Genomic DNA, 26,331 nt, shown 5'->3' on the forward strand with positions numbered 1-26,331 from the left:
TACACATCTTTTTGTGGCATCACAGATAGTAATTACCTCTTTCAAGCAAAAAATTATTATTCACATAAAACTGATGCTTGAGTTTGAACATTTTTGACAGACAATACATTTGATTTTTGAATGCCTATTTCATGTTGTTTCCCCCCTGGGCAATGATCCTTGGAGTTAGATTGTTATACAGTAAGCTTTGATAGGGAAATGAGTCCAATTAGTGGTTACCTACAAAATAAATAATAGTTCTGGCAGTCCATCCAATTTAGACACAGATATTTTGGTAAAAACTGGTATAGTTAGAGTTTTGCTGGTAAACAAATGGGGATATCAAACCAAATGACCATTGCTGTAGCAATTATCCATGTATGGCAAACTAAACTTTGTTGGTTATTTCCACCTTGTGATTAACCCAAACATGATCTTTAGAATCCACTCATGTACCCTGATTGTAAAACAGCTCATATAGTAATTATCACGACAGGCCCATCTGTGTGTGAGACGTTGTGATATAGGTGTGGGATCTTACCTGACTGTAGTATCAGGGATGTGTCAGACACAGCTGCAGAGACCATGGAAAAGTGTCTGTACAGCGGATAGCATAAAACTCTCCGTCCAAATGAAACCAGGACCTCCTGCAAGGAGCTGTATGTCTGCAGGGCAGGAAACAACTCTCAAAAAAAATAGCATTTTAGGAGACAAGACACTGCAACTAACAGCAAGGATTTGAGACCAACAGCTAGAGGAGCCTCTTTTGCTTCCACATTAAATCAAGCACATCTATGACAATTTAAATATTAGATGGTGATACATGCAGATACATTTACAGTAGCTGCCATCAATTGTCTATCACAGCGCATACAGGGTAACACAGGAAATCAACAGCAGGAATTCCACCAACTTTTAACATTTCAAGTGGCTCAGCTAAAGCTGGAGCCGCTGGGCCTGAAGATTCCATCACATAATATCTGCACAATGCAGCGTTCATCTCTAACTTGTCAACTAGTGCAGATAACATTCTGATCACTGGTGACTTTAAGGTTCATATAAATAAGCCTTCTGATTCCCTCTGCAAATCATTTACGGAAATTGTGGATGCATTAGGATTTCGGCAATGCATTCGGGACTCGACGCACATTAGTGGAAATACCCTGGATTTGGTTCTTGCACGTGGTATTGCTGTCACGAATATTGACATCATGCCTCTTACATCAGTGGTCTCTGATCACTCACTTATTAAGTTTACAGTTTCGCTGCCATGTTTAGTGGAACAACAACCTTATTTATCACTGTGGCAATGCATCAACTCCTCAACTAAGACTGAACTCGAAGCTAGACTGCCTGATGTCTTAGCTGCACATTTGGCAAATATCCAATCAGTAGACAGTCTTGTAGATAGTTTAAACTCGGTGCTCAAAACTACACTTGACATGATTGCACCACCTTTGTTAAAACCACGCTCCCCCAAAACAGAGTCACCTTGGTTCAATGATTACCTGCGTGACCTCAAGCATAAGGCTAGAGGTCTAGAACGGAAATGGCGTATTTCCAAATTAGAAGTATTCCACCTTGAGTGGCGGGATGCCATCTTAGAATATAAGCATGCATTACTGGCTAGAAAGCAGACCTATTACCCTGATTTGATCAACAAAAACAAGCATAACTCAAAAGTTCTGATCTCAACCGTCAACCTGTCCATCACCATTGCAAACAAGAAAGGATTCAGAGCTGATCCTTGGTGTAATCCCACCTCCACCTTGAATACATCTGTCATTCCTACTGCGCATCTCACTCACTCACATACTTCCCTGTCACTCCAGACTTCCTCATACAATACCACAACTCGTCTCTTGGCACCCTGTCATAAGCTTTCTCTAAATCCGCAAACACACAATGCAACTCCTTCAGGCCTTGTCCATACTTCTCCATCAGCATTCTCACAGGAAACACTACATCTGTTGTGCTCTTTCTCAGCATAAAATCATATTGCTGCTCACGGATCTTCACCTGTTTTCTAAGACTAACTTCAACCAATCTTTCCCATAACTTCATGCTGTGGCTGATCGACTTTATGCCTCTGTAGTTACTGCAGCTCTGCACATCATCACCACACTTCATCTCCACTTCTCAGGCATCCTCTCACTTGCCATGATTTTATTAAATAATCTGGTTAGAAACTCCACTGCAATCTCTCAGACATTTCCATGTCTCCACTGGATTGTCATCTGGACCAACTGCCTTTCCACTCTTCATCATCTTCATAGCTACCCTCACTTCATCATAATTAATCTCTTGCACTCCCTGGTTTACTCTCTCCACATCAACCAGCCTTTTCTCTCTCTCATTTTCTTCAGTCAGAAACAGGGTACACACTGGGCGGCCTGTCAGTGTAACGTAGGAGGGCAACACACAGACACAAACACATTCACACTCTCACTTACACCTGTGCCTGTGGTCAGTTTAAATCAAATCAAATCAATTTTATTTATATAGCGCCAAATCACAACAAACAGTTGCCCCAAGGCGCATTATATTGTAAGGCAAGGCCATACAATAATTACGGAAAAACCCCAATGGTCAAAACGACCCCCTGTGAGCAAGCACTTGGCAACAGTGGGAAGGAAAAACTCCCTTTTAACAGGAAGAAACATCCAGCAGAACCAGGCTCAGGGAGGGGCAGTCTTCTGCTGGGACTGGTTGGGGCTGAGGGAGAGAACCAGGAAAAAGACATGCTGTGGAGGGGAGCAAAGATCAATCACTAATGATTAAATGCAGAGTGGTGCATACAGAGCAAAAAGAGAAAGAAACACTCAGTGCATCATGGGAACCCCCCAGCATGTCTAAGTCTATAGCAGCATAACTAAGGGATGGTTCAGGGTCACCTGAACCAGCCCTAACTATAAGCTTTAGCAAAAAGGAAAGTTTTAAGCCTAATCTTAAAAGTAGAGAGGGTGTCTGTCTCCCTGATCTGAATTGGGAGCTGGTTCCACAGGAAAGGAGCCTGAAAGCTGAAGGCTCTGCCTCCCATTCTACTCTTACAAACCCTAGGAACTACAAGTAAGCCTGCAGTCTGAGAGCGAAGCGCTCTATTGGGGTGATATGGTACTATGAGGTCCCTAAGATAAGATGGGACCTGATTATTCAAAACCTTATAAGTAAGAAGAAGAATTTTAAATTCTATTCTAGAATTAACAGGAAGCCAATGAAGAGAGGCTAATATGGGTGAGATATGCTCTCTCCTTCTAGTCCCTGTCAGTACTCTAGCTGCAGCATTTTGAATAAACTGAAGGCTTTTCAGGGAACTTTTAGGACAACTGATAATAATGAATTACAATAGTCCAGCCTAGAGGAAATAAATGCATGAATTAGTTTTTCAGCATCACTCAGACAAGACCTTTCTAATTTTAGAGATATTGTGCAAATGAAAAAAAGCAGTCTTACATATTTGTTTAATATGCGCATTGAATGACATATCCTGATCAAAAATGACTCCAAGATTTCACACAGTATTACTAGAGGTCAGGGTAATGCCATCCAGAGTAAAGATCTGGTTAGACACCATGTTTCTAAGATTTGTGGGGCCAAGTACAATAACTTCAGTTTTATCTGAGTTTAAAAGCAGGAAATTAGAGGTCATCCATGTCTTTATGTCTGTAAGACAATCCTGCAGTTTAGCTAATTGGTGTGTGTCCTCTGGCTTCATGGATAGATAAAGCTGGGTATCATCTGCGTAACAATGAAAATTTAAGCAATGCCATCTAATAATACTGCCTAAGGGAAGCATGTATAAAGTGAATAAAATTGGTCCTAGCAGAGAACCTTGTGGAACTCCATAATTATCCTTAGTCTGTGAAGAAGATTCCACATTTACATGAACAAATTGTAATCTATTAGATAAATATGATTCAAACCACCGCAGCGCAGTGCCTTTAATACCTATGGCATGCTCTAATCTCTGTAATAAAATTTTATGGTCAACAGTATCAAAAGCAGCACTGAGGTCTAACAGAACAAGCACAGAGATGAGTCCACTGTCTGAGGCCATAAGATGATCATTTGTAACCTTCACTAATGCTGTTTCTGTACTATGATGAATTCTAAAACCTAACTGAAACTCTTCAAATAGACCATTCCTCTGCAGATGATCAGTTAGCTGTTTTACAACTACCCTAAGGAAGGTTGGAGATTGGCCTATAATTAGCTAAGATAGCTGGGTCAAGTGATGGCTTTTTAAGTAATGGTTTAATTACTGCCACCTTAAAAGCCTGTGGTACATAGCCAACTAATAAAGATAGATTGATCATATTTAAGATAGAAGCATTAATTAATGGTAGGGCTTCCTTAAGCAGCCTCGTAGGAATGGGGTCTAATAGACATGTTGATGGTTTGGAGGAAGTAACTAATGAAAATAACTCAGACAGAACAATCAGAGAGAAAGAGTCTAACCAAATACTGGCATCACTGAAAGCAGCCAAAGATAACGATACGTCTTTGGGATGGTTAAGAGTAATTTTTTCTCTAATAGTTAAAATTTTATTAGCAAAGAAAGTCATGAAGTCATTACTAGTTAAAGTTAAAGGAATACTCGGCTCAATAGAGCTCTGACTCTTTGTCAGCCTGGCTACAGTGCTGAAAAGAAATCTGGGGTTGTTCTTATTTTCTTCAATTAGTGATAAGTAGTAAGATGTCCTAGCTTTACGGAGGGCTTTTTTATAGAGCAACAGACTCTTTTTCCAGGCTAAGTGAAGATCTTCTAAATTAGTGAGACGCCATTTCCTGTGAGTTATACCACAGAGTCAGGCACTTCTGATTTAAAGCTCTCTTTTTCAGAGGAGCTACAGCATCCAAAGTTGTCTTCAATGAGGATGTAAAACTATTGACGAGATACTCTATCTCACTTACAGAGTTTAGGTAGCTACTCTGCACTGTGTTGGTATATGGCATTAGAGACCATAAAGAAGGAATCATATCCTTAAACCTAGTTACAGCGCTTTCTGAAAGACTTCTAGTGTAATGAAACTTATTCCCCACTGCTGGGTAGTCCATCAGAGTAAATGTAAATATTAAGAAATGATAAGACAGAAGGGAGTTTTCAGGGAATACTGTGAAGTCTTCAATTTCCATACCATAAGTCAGAACAAGATCTAAGATATGATTAAAGTGGTGGGTGGACTCATTTACATTTTGAGCAAAACCAATTGAGTCTAATAATAGATTAAATGCAGTGTCGTGGAATGGAAGATTGCTGCTAATCCTCCGCCTCGGCCCGTGCTACGAGCGTTCTGGCAGTTAGTGTGACTCGGGGATGCTGACTCATTTAAACTAACATATTCATCCTGCTGTAACCAGGTTTCTGAAAGGCAGAATAAATCAATATGTTGATCAATTATTATATCATTTACTAACAGGGACTTAGAAGAGAGAGACCTAATGTTTAATAGACCACATCGTAGTACCATATCACCCCAATAGAGCGCTTCGCTCTCAGACTGCAGGCTTACTTGTAGTTCCTAGGGTTTGTAAGAGTAGAATGGGAGGCAGAGCCTTCAGCTTTCAGGCTCCTCTCCTGTGGAACCAGCTCCCAATTCAGATCAGGGAGACAGACACCCTCTGTACTTTTAAGATTAGGCTTAAAACTTTCCTTTTTGCTAAAGCTTATAGTTAGGGCTGGATCAGGTGACCCTGAACCATCCCTTAGTTATGCAGCTATAGACGTAGACTGCTGGGGGGATCCCATGATGCACTGTTTCTTTCTCTTTTTGCTCTGTATGCACCACTCTGCATTTAATCATTAGTGATCGATCTCTGCTCCCCTCCACAGCATGTCTTTTTCCTGGTTCTCTCCCTCAGCCCCAACCAGTCCCAGCAGAAGACTGCCCCTCCCTGAGCCTGGTTCTGCTGGAGGTTTCTTCCTGTTAAAAGGGAGTTTTTCCTTCCCACTGTAGCCAAGTTTGCTGCTTGCTCACAGGGGGTCGTTTTGACCGTTGGGGTTTCACATAATTATTGTATGGCCTTGCCTTACAATATAAAGCGCCTTGGGGCAACTGTTTGTTGTGATTTGGCGCTATATAAAAAAAATTGATTGATTGATTGATTTAACTGTTTTAGTCTGTGGTGCAGTTGAAGGTGCTATATTATTTTTTCTTTTTGAATTTTATGCTTAAATAGATTTTTACTGGTTATTGGTGGTCTGGGAGCAGGCACCGTCTCTACGGGGATGGGGTAATGAGGGGATGGCAGGGGGAGAGAAGCTGCAAAGAGGTGTGTAAGACTACAACTCTGCTTCCTGGTCCCAACCCTGGATAGTCACGGTTTGGAGGGTTTAATAAAATTGGCCAGATTTCTAGAAATGAGAGCTGCTCCATCCAAAGTGGGATGGATGCCGTCTCTCCTAACAAGACCAGGTTTTCCCCAGAAGCTTTGCCAATTATCTATGAAGTCCACCTCATTTTTTGGAGGCCACTCAGACAGCCAGAAATTCAAGAACATGCGGCTAAACATGTCACTCCCGGTCCGATTGGAGAGGGGCCCAGAGAAAACTACAGAGTCCGTCATTGTTTTTGCAAAGTTACACACCGATTCAATGTTAATTTTAGTGACCTCCGATTGGCGTAACCGGGTGTCATTACTGCCGACGTGAATTACCATCTTATCAAATTTACGCTTAGCCTTAGCCAGCAGTTTCAAATTTCCTTCAATGTTGCCTGCTCTGGCCCCCGGAAGACAATTGACTATGGTTGCTGGTGTCGCTAACTTCACATTTCTCAAAACAGAGTCGCCAATAACCAGAGTTTGATCCTCGGCAGGTGTGTCGCCGAGTGGGGAAAAACGGTTAGAAATGTGAATGGGTTGGCGGTGTACACGGGGCTTCTGTTTAGGGCTACGCTTCCTCCTCACAGTCACCCAGTCGGCCTGCTTTCCCGGCTGCTCGGGATCTGCTGGAAGGGAACTAACTGCGGCTAAGTTACCTTGGTCCGCACCGACTACAGGGGCCTGGCTAGCTGTAGAATTTTCCACGGTGCGGAGCCGAGTCTCCAATTCGCCCAGCCTGGCCTCCAAAGCTACGAATAAGCTACACTTATTAAAAGTACCATTACTGCTAAAGGAGGCCGAGGAATAACTCAACATTTCACACCCAGAGCAGAAAAGTGCGGGAGAGACAGGAGAAGCCGCCATGCTAAATCGGCTAAGAGCTAGTAGCTGCGCTAAGCTAGCAGATTCCTAAAAACACGCAAAGTGAATAATGTGTAAATAATTTAGAGGTGATTCAGCAGAGGAAGTGCTTTAGTTAAGGCACGTGAAGATTACACTGTGAAACAAATCGTTATCTAGTTATCTAGATCAATCTAACTGCGCAGATTAAACAGCTAACAGATACAGCAAAACACCGCTGTGCTCCGGAACAGGAAGTGATACAATACCGCAGTGAGAGCCAACCACCAGTAGAGGCAGGCAAGAGCAAAAGTTTAGACTTATCAATTCACCGAACCTGCATGTCTTCAGAAGTGAGAGGAAGCCGGAGCACCCAGAGGAAAGCCACACAAAGAACATGTAAACTCCACACAGGAAGGACCAGGTTGGAAACAGGGACCTTCTCAATGTGAGGCAACAGTGCTAACCACTAAGCCACTGCGCTGCCACCGCAATAGATTAACTGCAGAAAACCGCACACTGTAGTACTGTGACAGGGTGACGGAAAATTTGACAAGTATCTTGTTTTGGGAAACTTAATAAAATAAATTCAGGGAACCTCTGGACAGATGAGATACTCGGTTTCTCTCCGGTTTCAAATGGATAATTTGTCTTTCCCTGACTGCATCCCACAAATTCTCCAGGACAGATCCAAGCTGTCTAAATCTGTCCTGTTGTGTTCACTGATTCAAAAATAATACAACAGAAGTCCCCAGTGCCTCGACCAATCTGCCAAATTTTTTTTTTTTTTTTTTTTTTTTTTACTAACAGCAGACATGCAGCATGTTTCCACAAAGCACAGAGGAGAGAGAAGACGTGAAAACATGACATGATAAAACAACAACAAAAAAGAAACAATGTAATCTGTTGTATTCTGGTTCAATGCCTTTTGTAATGCAATTAATCATCATTGATTTCATTTCAAGGGTACACTCGTTGAGTTCCAGTATAATTCTCTGAGACCTGAAGGTCTCTCATTCACAGTCTCATTTTACTTTACACTGATTAATCACATGACTTCACAGACCGCGTCTCAAACACGTGAGAGAAACAAAGACCAGGGGACAACCCATTAATCACTTTGTCGATTAATCTGGTTGATTAAATGCTTGTGCTGGCGATCAGGAGGTCAATGAACAAATGTGTCTGCAGTTACCAGTGACGTGCTGCTCAGTTGAGCCGTCATGTGCCTGCTGTGAAACAACTTCAAAGCTCCCATTTGTGTCAATTTCACCATTTCTGAGACAGATGTCAATGTGTGTTGTGAAACAGCTGGAAACATGGCAATGCTGGATGTTAATGGTCCCCAAGAGAAAACGTCAAGACTTCAATTCCTTGTTTTCAAAGCTCAGTAATATTTAATTGGCTGTGCTGCTTTCACATGCTTGCGGTGTGCATGAAAAGGTAAACTGGATGTTCTTCTCAATAAGAGCAGGACATAAAATTCTCCCACAGCTGGATGTGAGAGTGGGACCTGTACACAGTGATGGTACAAGTGGTGGTACCCATGAATCACCACATCCACTATACAAGTCCAAGATGGGAAAAACCCAGGTGGACAACTGGTGCACCCTCTAGCAAACACCGAGCTATCTGCTGCAGTTGTGGACATTCCCTTAGCTTTATCCAGGTGCTGGGGTCCTCAACATTCCTATGTGCTGGCTAACATATTGTAGCTGACATTCCCTCACAATAAAACTGATTCCCCTCATCTGGCTCTTCCTAAGTGTCCATTTGTTTGACACAAAGTCAATCCTCCAAATAGACTTCGTACCAAAGAGGTTGAGTTATCACCTTAGGCCACTGGTTAGCGTCCAAGTCACACAACCATACAGGAAGCACCAGACCCAAAAAATCTGGACCTTTGTTTTCCTCCACAGGTATCAGCATAATCAATCACCTCCATCCAGGGACTGTATGACTATGAGCTCTTCCCAAGTGTCTCTCGATCTCAAAGGCCGAGGATTCAGAAACATGAATGTCACTGCTGATAAGTGAATCTCTCTACAAGTTCGGAGAAAGTTCTGATGGCTGAGTCCAGGAAGTCATTTAAAGGTGATTACAAACCAATCCACTCAAAATCCTCAGTTTCTTAACTGCTGCAACCAGAGCATCTATTACTTCCTCGTGGATCACAGCACTGAATGTAAAGTCAAGGACATTAAACCTTTCCCTCTTCTACACATGTACTGTGTGCACTGCTATAACCCCTGGCAAAAATTATGGAATCACTGGCCTCAGAGGATGTTCATTCAGTTGTTTAATTTTGTAGAAAAAAAGCAGATCATGACACAAAACTAAAGTCATTTCAAATGGCAACTTTCTGGCTTTAATAAACACTATAAGAAATCAGGAAAAAAAATTGTGGCAGTCAGTATCGGTTACTTTTTTAGACCAAGCAGAGGGAAAAAAATATGGAATCACTCAATTCTGAGGAAAAAATTATGGAATTATGAAAAACAAAAGAATGCTCCAACACATCACTAGTATTTTGTTGCACCACCTCTGGCTTTTATAACAGCTTGCAGTCTCTGAGGCATGGACTTAATGAGTGACAAACAGTACTCTTCATCAATCTGGCGCCAACTTTCTCTGATTGCTGTTGTCAGATCAGCTTTGCAGGTTGGAGCCTCGCCATGGACCATTTTCTTCAACTTCCACCAAAGATTTTTAATTGGATTAAGATCCGGACTATTTGCAGGCCATGACATTGACCCTATGTGTCTTTTTGCAAGGAATGTTTTCACAGTTTTTGCTCTATGGCAAGATGCATTATCATCTTGAAAAATGATATCATCCCCAAACATCCTTTCAATTGATGGGATAAGAAAAGTGTCCAAAATATCAACGTAAACTTGTGCGTTTATTGATGATGTAATGACAGCCAGTGCCTTTACCTGACATGCAGCCCCATATCATCAATGACTGTGGAAATTTACATGTTCTCTTCAGGCAGTCATCTTTATAAATCTCATTGGAACGGCACCAAACAAAAGTTCCAGCATCATCACCTTGCCCAATGCAGATTTGAGATTCATCACTGAATATGACTTTCATCCAGTCATCCACAGTCCATGATTGCTTTTCCTTAGCCCATTGTAATCTTGTTTTTTTCTGTTTAGGTGTTAATGATGGCTTTCCTTTAGCTTTTCTGTATGTAAATCCCATGTCCTTTAGGCGGTTTCTTACAGTTCGGTCACAGACGTCGACTCCAGGTTCCTCCCATTCGTTCCTCATTTGTTTTGTTGTGCATTTTCGATTTTTGAGACATATTGCTTTAAGTTTTCTGTCTTGACGCTTTGATGTCTTCCTTGGTCTACCAGTATGTTTGCCTTTAACAACCTTCCCATGTTTGTATTTGGTCCAGAGTTTAGACACAGCTGACTGTGAACAACCAACATCTTTTGCAACATTGCGTGATGATTTACCCTCTTTTAAGAGTTTGTCCAAGGAGTTTGTCTTTTAAGAGAGTCCAAGGTGTGATCACTCCTTTTTAGATGCAGATTAACGAGCAGATCTGATTTGATGCAGGTGTTAGTTTTGGGGATGAAAATTTACAGGGTGATTCCATAATTTATTCCTCAGAATTGAGTGAGTCCATATTTTTTTTTCCCTCTGCTTGGTCTAAAAAAGTAACCGTTACTGATTGCCACAATTTTTTTTTCTTGATTTCTTAGTGTTTCTTAAAGCCAGAAAGTTGCCATTTGAAATTACTTTAGTTTTGTGTCATGTCTGTGATCTGCTTTTTTTCTACAAAATTAAACAACTGAATGAACATCCTCTGAGGGCGGTGATTCCATAATTATTACCAGGGGTTGTATGTGTGTATATATATATATATATATATATATATATATACATATATATATATATATATATATAATATGTATGTGACAAAGTTTTTTATTCGGCACACAAAATATTCAAATAGAAAAAAAATGAACAATTCCACAAACAGACAAAACTAGTGAGTCTGAAAGGGTGTGGGCTGAAGCAAAGCTTATTAGCGCCCACCCCTGCTAGTACAAGTCCAACAATTCTAATCAGTCATATTTACATAAATACAAATTCACTACTACATGTCGACACACAGACATACACATCAATATACTATTCACTTATAATTATATTTATATAGTACCAGATCACAAGAAAGTCGAATCAAGGCACTTTACGCCAGTAAGGACTAACCTTACCAACCCCCAGAGCGAGCACTAGGCAACTGTGGTGAGGAAAAACTCCCTATAAGGAAGAAACCTCAAGCAGACCAGGCTCTTGGGGGTGACCCTCTGCTTGGGCTGTGCCATATATACCTATATACATACATATATATACACATATACATATATATACACATATACATATATACACAAGTATGTGTGTGTGTGTATATATTCGTGAGTCGTTGATTCCATAATTTTTGCCAGGGGTTGTACAGCCAGCTCAATCATTCCACATCATTTGACTTTGATACCCCCCCATCCGACATCTGTGCAGTAACTGTTGTTTGGAAGTGATTTTATAAGGCATTAATCATTGTGCTTTTTTGTTTGTTTAAATTGTTGCATACAGCTGATCTTACCCACAGTCACCTGACTCTCCCTGAACATGCACACTGTTGTATGTGTTATACCAATGCTAAAATATAAATATATACAGTGAGGAAAATAAGTTATTTGAACATCCTGCGATTTTGCAAGTTCTCCCACTTAGAAATCATGGATGGACTTAGGTGTACAGTAGCGTTCAGAATAATAGTAGTGCTATGTGACTAAAAAGATTACTCCAGGTTTTGAGTATATTTCTTATTGTTACATGGGAAACAAGGTACCAGTAGATTCAGTAGATTCTCACAAATCCAAGAAGACCAAGCATTCATGATATGCACACTCTTAAGGCTATGAAATTGGACGATTAGTAAAAAAAAAAAAAAAAGTAGAAAAGGGGGTGTTCACAATAATAGTAGTGTGGCACTCAGTGAGTTTGTCAATTTTGTGGAACAAACAGATGTGAATCAGGTGTCCCCTATTTAAGGATGAAGCCAGCACCTGTTGAACATGCTTTTCTCTTTGAAAGCCTGAGGAAAATGGGACGTTGAAGACATTGTTCAGAAGAACAGCGTAGTTTGATTAAAAAGTTGATTGGAGAGGGGAAAACGTATACGCAGGTGCAAAAAATTATACGCTGTTCATCTACAATGATCTCCAATGCTTTAAAATGGACAAAAAACTAGAGACGTGTGGAAGAAAACGGAAAAAACCATCAAAATGGATAGAAGAATAACCAGAATGGCAAAGGCTCACCCATTGATCAGCTCCAGGCTGATCAAAGACAGTCTGGAGCTACCTGTAAGTGCTGTGACAGTTAGAAGATGCCTGTGTGAAGCTAATTTATTTGCAATAATCCCCTGCAAAGTCCCTCTGTTAAATAAAAGACGTGCAGAAAAGGTTACAATTTGGCCTAAAGAGAAATGGAGGAATATTTTGTGGACTGATTTGAGTAAAATTGTTCTTTTTGGGTCCAAGGGCCGCAGACAGTTTGTGAGACGACCCTCAAACTCTGAATTCAAGCCACCGTTCACAGTGAAGCATGGTGGTGCAAGCATCAAGATATGGGCATGTTTCTCCTACTATGGTGTTGGGCCTATATATCGCATACCAGGTATCATGGATCAGTTTGGATATGTCAAAATACTTGAAGAGGTCATGTTGCCTTATGCTGAAGAGGACATGCCCTTGAAATGGGTTGTTTCAACAAGACAAGACAATGAGCCCAAGCACACTAGTAACCGAGCAAAATCTTTGTTCCAAACCAACAAAATTACGTAATGCATCGTAGATGTGAAGAAATCATGAAAAACTGTGGTTATAGAACTAAATACTAGTTTAGTGATTCACAGGATTGCTAAAAAAGCAGTTTGAACATAACAGTTTTGAGTTTGTAGCATCAACAACAGATGCTACTATTATTGTGAACACCCCCTTTCTACTTTTTTTTTTTACTAATAGCCCAATTTCATTGCCTTAAGAGTGTGCATATCATGAATGCTTGGTCTTGTTGGATTTGTGAGAATCTACTGAATCTACTGTTACCTTGTTTCCCATGTAACAATAAGAAATATACTCTAAACTTGGATTAATCTTTTTAGTCACATAGCACTACTATTATTCTGAACATTACTGTATGTCCACTGTGACATACAGAGACATACGAGGGCTGTCCGTAAAGTATAGGTCCTTTTTATTTTTTTCAAAAACTATATGGATTTCATTCATATGTTTTTACGTCAGACATGCTTGAACCCTCGTGCGCATGCGTGAGTTTTTCCACGCCTGTCGGTGACGTCATTCGCCTGTGAGCACTCCTTGTGGGAGGAGTCGTCCAGCCCCACGTCGGAATTCCTTTGTCTGAGAAGTTGCTGAGAGACTGGCGCTTTGTTTGATCAAAATTTTTTCTAAAGCTGTGAGACACATCGAAGTGGACATGGTTCGAAAAATTAAGCTGGTTTTCAGTGAAAATTTTAACAGCTGATGAGAGATTTTGAGGTGATTCTGTCGCTTTAAGGACTTTTCACAGTGCGAGACGTCGCGCAGCGCTCTCAGGCAGTGTCATCAGCCTGTTTCAAGCTTAAAACCTCCACATTTCAGGCTCTATTGATCCAGGACGTCGTGAGAGAACAGACGTTTCAGAAGAAGTCGGTTTCAGCATTTTATGCGGATATTCCACTGTTAAAGGAGATTTTTTTAATGAAAGACGTGCGGACGGGTCTGCGCGTCGGGACGCAGCCGACGCGGCGCGGCGGCACAGGAAAAACACCTCCGTGTTGATAACCATTTGTTAAAATCCAGTTGGCTTTTGATAGCTTTCAGTGGAGTGAGTATATGAGAAATTGTTTATCAGCTGGAGATGTTCCAACTTGTCCTTAAGGCTTCCAGCAGAGGTGTTTTTCCTGTGACGGAGCGTCGCGGCGGCTGCGAGCCGACGCTGCAATCCGCCCGCACGTCTTTCATTAAAAAAATCTCCTTTAACAGTGGAATATCCGGATAAAATGCTGAAACCGACTTCTGAAACTTCTCTGTTCTCTCATGACGTCCTGGATCAACAGAGCCTGAAATGTGGAGGTTTTAAGCTTGAAACAGGCTGATGACGCTGCCTGAGAGCGCTGCGCGACGTCTCGCACCGTGAAAAGTCCTTAAAGCGACAGAATCACCTCAAAATCTCTCATCAGCTGTTAAAATTTTCACTGAAAACCAGCTTAATTTTTCGAACCATGTCCACTTCGATGTGTCTCACAGGTTTAGAAAAAATTTTGATCAAACAAAGCACCAGTCTCTCAGCAACTTCTCAGACAAAGGAATTCCGATGAGGGGCTGGACGACTCCTCCCACAAGGAGTGCTCACAGGCGAATGACGTCACCGACAGGCGTGGAAAAACTCACGCATGCGCACGAGGGTTCAAGCATGTCTGACGTAAAAACATATGAATGAAATCCATATAGTTTTTGAAAAAAATAAAAAGGACCTATACTTTACGGACAAACCTCGTAATATTAAAAAAAAATAATCCTGAAATCACAATGTATGATTTTTTTTTTTATAATTTATTTCTATGTTACTGCTGCAAATAAGTGTCTGAACCCTTACCAACCAGCAAGAATTCTGGCTCTCACAGACCTGTTAATTTTTCTTTAAGAAGCCCTCTTATTCTGCACTCTATACTTGTATTAACTGCACCTGTTTGAACTTGTTACCTGTATAAAAGACACCTGTTCACACACAATCAATCACACTCCAACCTGTCCACCATAGCCAAGACCAAAGAGCTGTCTAAAGACACCAGGAACAAAACTGTAGACCTGCAGAAGGCTGGGATGGACTACAGGACAACAGGGAAGAAGCTTGGTAGAAGACAACAACTGTTATGATTATTTATTAGAAAGTGGAAGAAACACAAGATGACTGTCAATCTCCCTCGGGCTGGGATTCCATGCAAGATCTCACTTTGTGAGGTAAGGATGATTCTGAGAAAGCTCAGAACTACACGGGAGGACCTGGTCAATGACCTGAAGAGAGCTGGGACCACAGTCACAAAGATTACATTAGTAACACATGATGCTGTCATGGTTTAAAATCCTGCAGGGCAGCAAGGTCCCCCTGTTCAAGCCAGCACATGTCCAGACCCGTTTGAAGTTCACCAGTGACCATCTGGATGATCCAGAGGAGGCATGGGAGAAGGTCATGTGGTCAGATGAGACCAGAATAGAGCTTTTTGAAATCAACTCCACTTACCAGAGGATGAGAACAACCCCAAGAAAACCATCCCAACCGTGAAGCATGGGGGTCGAAACATCATACTCTAGGGGTGCTCTTCTGCAAAGGGGACAGGACAACTGCACCGTATTGAAGGGAGGATGGATGGGGTCATGTATTGTGAAATTTTGGCAAACAACCTCCTTCCCTCAGTAAGAGCACTGAAGATGGGTCATGGCTGGGTCTTCCAACATGACAATGACCCCAAACACACAGCCAGGGCAACTACGGAGGGGCTCCATAAGAAGCATTTCAAGGTCCTGGAGTGGCCTGGCCAGTCTCCAGACCTGAACTCAATAGAAAATCTTTGGAGGGAGCTGAAACTCCTGAAAGATCTAGAGAAGATCTGTATGGAGGAGTGGACCAAAATCCCTGCTGCAGTGTGTGCAAACCTGGTGAGAAACTACAGGAAACGTTTGACCTCTGTAATTGCAAACAAAGGCTACTGTACCAAATATTAACATTGATTTTCACAGGTGTTCAAATACTTATTTGCCCCAGTAACATACAAATAAATTATTAACAAAAAAAAAAAATAAAAAAATCATACACTGCGATTTCCGGATTTTTTTTTTTCGATTATGTCTCTCACATGCACCTAAGATAAAAATTTCAGACCCCTCCATGATTTCTAAGTTGGAGAACTTGCAAAATCGCAGGGTGTTCAAATACTTATTTTCCTCACTGTAAATACACAGACTTACCATCTAAACCAACAGGTTTTAATATTTTTGATTAACTTTTTAATAATGATCTGGTGGGTCACAGGACTCTCTGTGGGTTTTGTTGCGAGTGTTCGGGTTCGGAAAAGTACTGATCAGAACATTTACTACTTACCAACAGATAGTACTTGTACATTTTTTTTTTTTTCCCCAATCGCTGAAACAGTTTTTAAAAATTATGTTTTTCATCTCTGACATCTTAGCCATTCATAGAAATTCCACTGAAACGTCCTAATTATTTAATGTTGCTGGTACAATGTCAAAATAAATGCCTAACAGCCTCTTTCTATTTTTGCTCCATGCCGCTTGCCACACTGTTAGAAAATAGGTGGTGGCTCTGATCGGTAGAGGGGCACAGCAGTTGTAACACCAAGCACAAACTTGCGATGATACTAAATGAAACACTGTATAAAAATTAACACGGGTGGGAAAGAGTCAGGGCCCCGATACTTGCACGACTTTGATCCACACACTTTTATGCACTCTGCCGTACACGAGAGTAAACTCATCTCAAACACGTTGTAAACTGTGTGTAGCTTCGCGCATGTGCATAAAGAAAATTTTGAAGTGTTCAAAATCTCCATCACACATTAATGACGTGAACTTCAAGTGAACATTGCGCAAACAGACCAAAAACAGCATCTGAGTGCGAGTGATTGCGTCATCGCACTGCATCAGAGTGCATCTCATCTGAACGAGATGTTAAATCTATTATAAACATACCTTTACAGCTGCTCACAAAAAGGAATGAACATGCTACTGTTTTACCAAGCCATTACAATATAAGCATTACATAATTACCTTTTTAGACGGTTCCAAATGCTTTCTCCACCACATTAAGCGTGTGCATGCGAGAGAGAAAGAAAAGCTGGACTGGAGAGGTCCACTGTGAAGCAATTAGAGGCGTTTTCAACAGCCAACTCTGACAGGAAATGAATAATCCACTATGAAATAATTATTTTATATATGCAGCATCCAGCACACATGTGGCATCCAGTGGAACAAAGCACGGCATCCAGCTGGGAACACAGCGGGTGGGATCGTCACGATGAAGTGTGTGTGCAAGTGCACGGATCAAAGTAGTGCAAGTGTCAGGGCAGCTTCACTGCTAATATTCACACTTGCATTCATTGAGTATTGACTCTGACTGCCTCCTGCGACTGTGAGGCAGTCAGAGTCCGTGGACATTTTTAAATCAAGACTGAAAACCTATTTTTATTCTCTTTCCTATGAATAGTTTTAATTTTTTATCTGTTTTATTCTTTTCCTTCTGTTTATATTTATGTATTTGAATGTTTTTTTAATTCATTTTTAATTATTTATTAAAATTTTATGTTGAATTGTTTTATGTAAGGTGCCTTGAGACGGCTTTTGCTGTGATTTGGCGCATTATAAGCTAATTAAATTGAAACTGAAATTGAGTATTCACAGCACTAGGTTGAGGGTGATAACTGACTTCTTGAGTGGGCGACACACAGACAGACACCAGATGCTGTATGTAAAATCATTATTTTGTAGCGGATTAATCTGAATCAGAATCACTTTGTCATTATACAATGTACAGTAGTGTTCAGAATAATAGTGCTATTTGACTAAAAAGATTAATCCAGGTTTTGAGTATATTTCTTACTGTTACATGGGAAACAAGGTACCAGTAGATTCAGAAGAGTGTTCACAATAAGTAGCATCTGCTGCTGACGCTACAAACTCAAAACTATTATGTTCAAACTGCTTTTTAGCAATCCTGTGAATCACTAAACTAGTATTTAGTTGTATAACCACAGTTTTTCATGATTTCTTCACATCTACGAGGCATTAATTTTGTTGGTTTGGAACCAAGATTTTACTCGGTTACTAGTGTGCTTGGGGTCATTGTCTTGTTGAAACACCCATTTCAAGGGCATGTCCTCTCCAGCATAAGGCAACATGACCTCTTCAAGTATTTTGACATATCCAAACTGATCCATGATACCTGGTATGCGATATATAGGCCCAACACCATAGTAGGAGAAACATGCCCATATTTACCATAATTGGCAAAGCTTCTGGGGAAAACCTGGTCTTGTTAGGAGAGACGGCATCCATCCCACTTTGGATGGAGCAGCTCTCATTTCTAGAAATCTGGCCAATTTTCTTAAATCCTCCAAATCGTGACTATCCAGGGTTGGGACCAGGAAGCAGAGTTGTAGTCTTACACACCTCTGCAGCTTCTCTCCCCCTGCCATCCCCTCATTACCCCATCCCCATAGAGATGATGCCTGCTCCCAGACCACCAATAACCAGCAAAAATCTATTTAAGCATAAAAATTCAAAAAGAAAAAATAATATAGCACCTTCAACTGCACCACAGACTAAAACAGTTAAATGTGGTCTATTAAACATTAGGTCTCTCTCTTCTAAGTCCCTGTTAGTAAATGATATAATAACTGATCAACATATTGATTTATTCTGCCTTACAGAAACCTGGTTACAGCAGGATGAATATGTTAGTTTAAATGAGTCAACACCCCTGAGTCACACTAACTGCCAGAATGCTCGTAGCACGGGCAGAGGCGGAGGATTAGCAGCAATCTTCCATTCCAGCTTATTAATTAATCAAAAACCCAGACAGAGCTTTAATTCATTTGAAAGCTTGACTCTTAGTCTTGTCTATCCAAATTGGAAGTCCCAAAAACCAGTTTTATTTGTTGTTATCTATCGTCCTCCTGGTCGTTACTGTGAGTTTCTCTGTGAATTTTCAGAACTTTTATCTGACTTAGTGCTTAGCTCAGATAAGATAATTATAGTGGGCGATTTTAACATCTACACAGATGCTGAGAATGACAGCCTCAACACTGCATTTAATCTATTATTAGACTCAATTGGCTTTGCTCAAAATGTAAATGAGTCCACCCACCACTTTAATCATATCTTAGATCTTGTAATGACTTATGGTATGGAAATTGAAGACTTAACAGTATTCCCTGAAAACTCCCTTCTGTCTGATCATTTCTTAATAACATTTACATTTACTCTGATGGACTACCCAGCAGTGGAGAATAAGTTTCATTACACTAGAAGTCTTTCAGAAAGCGCTGTAACTAGGTTTAAGGATATGTTTCCTTCTTTATGTTCCCTAATGCCATATACCAACACAGTGCAGAGTAGCTACCTAAACTCTGTAAGTGAGATAGAGTATCTCGTCAATAGTTTTACATCCTCATTGAAGACAACTTTGGATGCTGTAGCTCCTCTGAAAAAGAGAGCTTTAAATCAGAAGTGCCTGACTCCGTGGTATAACTCACAAACTCGCAGCTTAAAGCAGATAACCCGTAAGTTGGAGAGGAAATGGCGTCTCACTAATTTAGAAGATCTTCACTTAGCCTGGAAAAAGAGTCTGTTGCTCTATAAAAAAGCCTTCCGTAAAGCTAGGACATCTTACTACTCATCACTAACTGAAGAAAATAAGAACAACCCCAGGTTTCTTTTCAGCACTGTAGCCAGGCTGACAAAGAGTCAGAGCTCTATTGAGCAGAGTATTCCTTTAACTTTAACTAGTAATGACTTCATGACTTTCTTTGCTAATAAAATTTTAACTATTAGAGAAAAAATTACTCATAACCATCCCAAAGACGTATCATTATCTTTGGCTGCTTTCAGTGATGCCGGTATTTGGTTAGACTCTTTCTCTCAGATTGTTCTGTCTGAGTTATTTTCATTAGTTACTTCATCCAAACCATCAACATGTCTATTGGACCTCATTCCTACCAGGCTGCTCAAGGAAGCCCTACCATTATTTAATGCTTCAATCTTAAATATGATCAATCTATCTTTATTAGTTGGCTATGTACCACAGGCTTTTAAGGTGGCAGTAATTAAACCATTACTTAAAAAGCCATCACTTCACTATCTTAGCTAATTATAGGCCAATCTCCAACCTTCCTTTTCTCTCAAAAATTCTTCAAAGGGTAGTTGTAAAACAGCTAACTGATCATCTGCAGAGGAATGGTCTATTTGAAGAGTTTCAGTCAGGTTTTAGAATTCATCATAGTACAGAAACAGCATTAGTGAAGGTTACAAATGATCTTCTTATGGCCTCAGACAGTGGACTCATCTCTGTGCTTGTTCTGTTAGACCTCAGTGCTGCTTTTGATACTGTTGACCATAAAATTTTATTACAGAGATTAGAGCATGCCATAGGTATTAAAGGCACTGTGCTGCGGTGGTTTGAATCATATTTATCTAATAGATTACAATTTGTTCATGTAAATGGGGAATCTTCTTCACAGACTAAGGTTAATTATGGAGTTCCACAAGGTTCTGTGCTAGGACCAATTTTATTCACTTTATACATGCTTCCCTTAGGCAGTATTAGACGGCATTGCTTAAATTTTCATTGTTACGCAGATGATACCCAGCTTTATCTATCCATGAAGCCAGAGGACACACACCAATTAGCTAAACTGCAGGATTGTCTTACAGACATAAGGATATGGATGACCTCTAATTTCCTGCTTTTAAACTTAGATAAAACTGAAGTTATTGTACTTGGCCCCACAAATCTTAGAAACATGGTGTCTAACCAGATCCTTACTCTGGATGGCATTACCCTGACCTCTAGTAATACTGTGAGAAATATTGGAGTCATTTTTGATCAGGATATGTCATTCAAAGCGCATATTAAACAAATATGTAGGACTGCTTTTTTGCATTTACACAATATCTCTAAAATTAGAAAGGTCTTGTCTCAGAGTGATGCTGAAAAACTAATTCATGCATTTATTTCCTCTAGGCTGGACTATTGTAATTCATTATTATCAGGTTGTCCTAAAAGTTCCCTGAAAAGCCTTCAGTTAATTCAAAATGCTGCAGCTAGAGTACTGACGGAGACTAGAAGGAGAGAGCATATCTCACCCATATTGGCCTCTCTTCATTGGCTTCCTGTTAATTCTAGAATAGAATTTAAAATTCTTCTTCTTACTTATAAGGTTTTGAATAATCAGGTCCCTTATTATCTTAGGGACCTCATAGTACCATATCACCCCAATAGAGCGCTTCGCTCTCAGACTGCAGGCTTACTTGTAGTTCCTAGGGTTTGTAAGAGTAGAATGGGAGGCAGAGCCTTCAGCTTTCAGGCTCCTCTCCTGTGGAACCAGCTCCCAATTCGGATCAGGGAGACAGACACCCTCTCTACTTCTAAGATTAGGCTTAAAACTTTCCTTTTTGCTAAAGCTTATAGTTAGGGCTGGATCAGGTGACCCTGAACCATCCCTTAGTTATGCTGCTATAGACTTAGCCTGCTGGGGGGTTCCCATAATGCACTGAGTGTTTCTTTCTCTTTTTGCTCTGTATGCACCACTCTACATTTAATCATTAGTGATTGATCTCTGCTCCCCTCCACAGCATGTCTTTTTCCTGGTTCTCTCCCTCAGCCCCAACCAGTCCCAGCAGAAGACTGCCCCTCCCTGAGCCTGGTTCTGCTGGAGGTTTCTTCCTGTTAAAAGGGAGTTTTTCCTTCCCACTGTCGCCAAGTGCTTGCTCACAGGGGTTCGTTTTGACCTTTGGGGTTTTTACGTAATTATTGTATGGCCTTTTGCAGTCAACGGATGAGCACAAAGATAAAAGTTGGATCATGGTGTGAAAATGACTGTGTGCTTAAAGACGCAGAACAAATAAAGCCTGCGAAGCCGAAGATGGAAAGGAAGCCAGCGAGATGGAGCACAGAGGCGGCTATCCAGGAACACAGGTAGATCTCAAGGACTGAACTTCACTCACGAAAAGGTGATAAGAATAATCTGATTTGTAAACCTTTCTGGATAAATATATTCATCCTATCCACTGATCAAAATTCATTCAGATCAGCAGGTCTGATCAAGCTTGGAGCACGATACTCAGTTCACTGTGCTCATGGCTACACAGCAAAGAGATGACAGATACTTTATCCTTGACGTTAACAGATTTTTTTTGTGGTTGGATTCGTAAGTGCTGAGCCTGCTTGTTTGTGTAAAGCACAAGGCAGTACAGGCTGTGTGAGCGCACCACAGTGGGAGCTCGCCTCTCAGGAAGCCTTTTTTTTTTTTAAACATACTGTGTGAGCATTGTTGGACAGAATGTTCCATGACGCTTGTCCTCAGACCACTTGATGACACAGCATACATAACTGATAAAACTATGGTCTTCATATCTCCGCCTGAGACAACAAGCATCATGAAATATTCTGTTCTTTGCTTATCACACTGACACAAGACACAGGCAGCACAAAGTTTCGATATAACACATACCATTCAGATAAACAATGCCAGCATGTCACCCACATACAAATGTCAAATTTAACACTTTACATCCAATTACACAACTGTACTGATCCATACAATAAGGCAAGGCCCGCCCACCTGGGGGTCGGTCGAGCACAGGCTTAAAAAGGTAGGTGGTGTGCTATGTCGGGCCTCTTGTCTGCAACGTGGGGAGGTGTAAAGCACTCTGAGGGTCTGATGCAGATGGAAAAGTGCTATATAAATGCAGTCCATTTAACGTAGAGGGGGTGCTTGCTGCAAGACCCTAGCGCTGGAGGCATCTTTCAATACAACATCTGGTTTTTGAAATCCGTGTCCTGTCAGTCTCAGTCTTCAAGTTCGCTCACCACATAAAATTACCGGGAGGGGATCCAGGCAATGCTACAGCATGGAGCAGCTGCATTTGTTTTAATCAGTGTGAGATTTACTGCAACTACATCAAAATGAACACAGTCATCACTTTAAAATCAAGTCATCATGACACAAAATTAGGGTCGGGTGAGGTTTCTCATAACGGGTCAAATAAAACTGCAGGCTCGACTCCTGGTGGTGCCCTTCCATTAACTCCTTGAATCAGAGTCAAGCAAATGCACAAGGACAAGAAGGAAGAGCTGAGCTACCCAATGAACAAAGGAATTTTTTACTTGTATTGTTGAAACCACGGAGACTCACTCACGCAGTGTAGGGTTCATCAGTCAGGAACTATTTTTAACTCAGTAAAAATAAACACAAAACATAAAAAAACAAATCTGAGCTGATAAACCACAATATTGTAATACCTTTAAAGTCTGATAGCTGTGGTGAAATATACTACACATGACCACAGAATAACCAACAAAAAACTAAATTCTATGGTGCATTTTTAAAATAAACCAAAAATTACATGTGTGAATAATTTTTTCCTGAATATATTCACTTGCATGGCACATTTCTTACCTCCAGCCAGCAGAGAGTGCCACTGAGTTTTCTGAGAGTCCATGCTGACTCCACCTGCAGGCAACAAGATGACAACACATCATCGCCACAGTTATCAGACTGAGAAACCAAGACATGAAGTGTGACCAGAACTCACAGAACATTCTGTCCCAATGAGACAAAAGCATGGGAAACGTGAACGTGTGCATCACGAGATGTTACTGGGCAAAACAAACTGGCATGTGCACAGAAAAGAAAAGGGCCAGCTGTTGATCAGTTTTCAGAACTGCATCAGATCAAAACCTGTGTTTGTGTTCTGCTTAATCTGTGTAATGCAATGAATGAAACCCGCACAGGTTCGTACTGACACAAACTCAGCTGAATGTGCTTAAAAATAAACAGTCAGCAGCAGGAGGTCTTTACCAGGAAAATGAAATTATCAGCAGGGCTTTGAACCAGAATTTCTTCCCAACTGATTTGTTCTGAACAGAAACGGTATTTGTACATTTCCAGTCCAGTTTTGGGTTCCACTCCAAAACTGACAAAGAAATACTGTTCCTGAACCGGTTAATAGGGTTCCATGTCAGCTCCGGGACTCTGGAAATACTGTATATGCCAGACCTGTAGGTTGCGTTGGAACGCTCCCATGAAAAACAGAGAAGACGATACAGAGTTCTGTAGCAGCAGCAGAAGCAGTACACAGAGTAAAATAAAGCCTTTTAAGACAAAGAGGTTCCGCACTGATTATATGAAACAGATTTAATGCGTATTTAAAGTGAAGCAGTGTGTTTGTGTGTTTTTAAGACACGGTGCTGTGCTGCTCTCAGCCTCAGAGACTGAAATAATGCATAGAGTGCTACCCAGCAGCTAAAGCTAAAGTCCTCACATGATCATTCACACAGTTCCAACTGTTTCAAAATATTAGGATCCCTTCACACATAACACGAAAGACACAGAAGCGGGAATAAAATCTGCAAACCAAAAACCGTTTCGTGGAATGTTTCATGGGGAACCACGAAACATTCCACCTACTGTCAGGAGGGATGCACAGTTGGACAGGCGTGCACGATACACTGCCGACGGTTTCGTGCACAGTTGTGAATGTGCACAAACACAGTGTGAGCAGCTGGAACGTGTTGCAACACATCATGCTGCTGTTGTGGAGAAAAATAAAAACCACACACGATAAAAAAAAAACACACTGCAATTTATTGAATCCCTCTTATCGCAAGGACAATACAAGTATGAACCGTCTGTTCCTCTGTAGATGACCCATGGTCAGAGACGTACAGTCATGAAATGACATGAATGCAGCAGTGCGCTCTTATGTCCACATCTGCTGGCCTGGCATGTCCAGTCGTGCCCGACATGCGTGCCCTGTGGGCGGCGTGGCACGGGACAGACACCGCGTCATGTGGAACAGAGCTCACCTAGGTGACGTGACTTCGCCCGCTGTTCACATGATCTGACAGTCCGTTTCACCTAGCACAGCCTGTCAATGTTTGTGCTATGCAGCCCGTTGCAAAAGCTATATATGGTTTTATGTATTTCCACGTGAGTACAGCAAGCAGACGCATGCACGTCATGGTGGACAGTTTAAGGCCATGTCCTTCAAAACACGGTACGTATTCCCCAGTTGTTACATCCAGAACCACATATCTCAACAGCTGCTGCTGTTGGCGGCCATGCCCCCTGTCCGTTCAGCACACAGACCAGTGTGTCACTCTCTGTTTCTGTGATCAAATTTTTTTTTTTGTTATGTAACTGTGTATGTAGTTATTGTAGTACTTATTTATATACCTGGCCTGGCTGTGGTCTCTGTGTTTTTAATGTGATACGTCGTGTGCACTGAGCCATCATTTGCAGCTGTCAGTACTGTGTGCGCTCAGATGTGGCTGGCCAGTCCCCTCGTCTGTATATACATATCAGCGGGCGGTGGGGGAGGGGTTGTGAAACACACGCATGGCACGTGTTGGGGGGGCACAATACATGCGCGATACACACACACGCCACATGTTGAGGTTGAGTTGACACACTGGCATGCTACGTGTGTTGCTATGCAACACCACACTTGTAGGGGTACTTAGACAAATTTCACATCCAGCTCGAAAGTGGTCGTCTGCTCACTATTTTCGTGCTAACAGCATGAATGGCCACACATTTTCTAAGTGTCACCTAGAATTTGGCTGACACCACCTGCCACGAGAGGGATCGAATGGGCTCTCATAGGGCACACTGTCTTCTGGCCGCTGGTGTGCGTGAATAGCGACAGGTGTACAAGGCGTTAAAAGCGATTTATCATGAATGGCATGCAATTCCTTCTTCATGCGCTAGTTGGCTTCAATCGTGTTGTGTGAAGGGGCCCTTAAAAGCATTCACACTGAGTAGATATAAGGCACATGCGCGGGCACAAGCACGCACGCGCACACACACAAAACAAATCCACTGCGCTGTCTGGAGGCTGCTAGCAGGAAATCAGAATGAAAAGCTGGACTAATTTCTGACGTGATTTTTTTTCCGCTGCACTGAGGATGAATAGTCTTTTTTGTAGTGCATACGCGCACAAGCGCCGACCTGGTTGTGTGAGTGCGTGCACAAGTGCGGGATAATGACACAAGCGAGACAACGATTTGAATGAGCTAACTGACAGTGTTAATTCTTGTAACACATACACACACACAAAATCCACTCCGCTGTAAGCCATCTGGATGCATGAAGAGCTGTTCAGATGAAAAACTGATGTGATTTTTGGCTGGACTGAGGAACTACACAAAGTCTTTTTTTTTAATGGAAGTCTGAAGTCAGTGCACAGTATCACCGAACTACACGTCACAATTTGGACTTTAGCAGCAGTGGAACACCAAAATGTAAGTCCCTTTCCTGTTTATAAAATAATAAAATATCAAATGACAATGATCTATTTTAGCAAG

The 26,331-nt window shown here is 41.3% G+C and overlaps 1 protein-coding gene across 2 annotated transcripts in view; it reads right to left on the reverse strand.

Moving 5' to 3' along the window:
* shq1 (SHQ1, H/ACA ribonucleoprotein assembly factor) overlaps positions 1 to 26,331 on the reverse strand; it is a 143,075-nt gene that overhangs the window by 81,264 nt on the left and 35,480 nt on the right. For both annotated transcript variants that reach the window (XM_034167475.1, XM_034167476.1), the window contains exons 9-10: positions 23,423 to 23,476; positions 521 to 644 (exon numbers count right to left, since the gene is read on the reverse strand). In XM_034167475.1, the coding sequence (XP_034023366.1) occupies positions 521 to 644; positions 23,423 to 23,476 (178 nt within the window). The remainder of the gene's footprint in view (positions 1 to 520; positions 645 to 23,422; positions 23,477 to 26,331) is intronic.

The sequence above is a fragment of the Thalassophryne amazonica genome, chromosome 3 (genome assembly GCF_902500255.1).
Source record: "Thalassophryne amazonica chromosome 3, fThaAma1.1, whole genome shotgun sequence".
In the NCBI taxonomy this organism is placed as follows: domain Eukaryota; kingdom Metazoa; phylum Chordata; class Actinopteri; order Batrachoidiformes; family Batrachoididae; genus Thalassophryne; species Thalassophryne amazonica.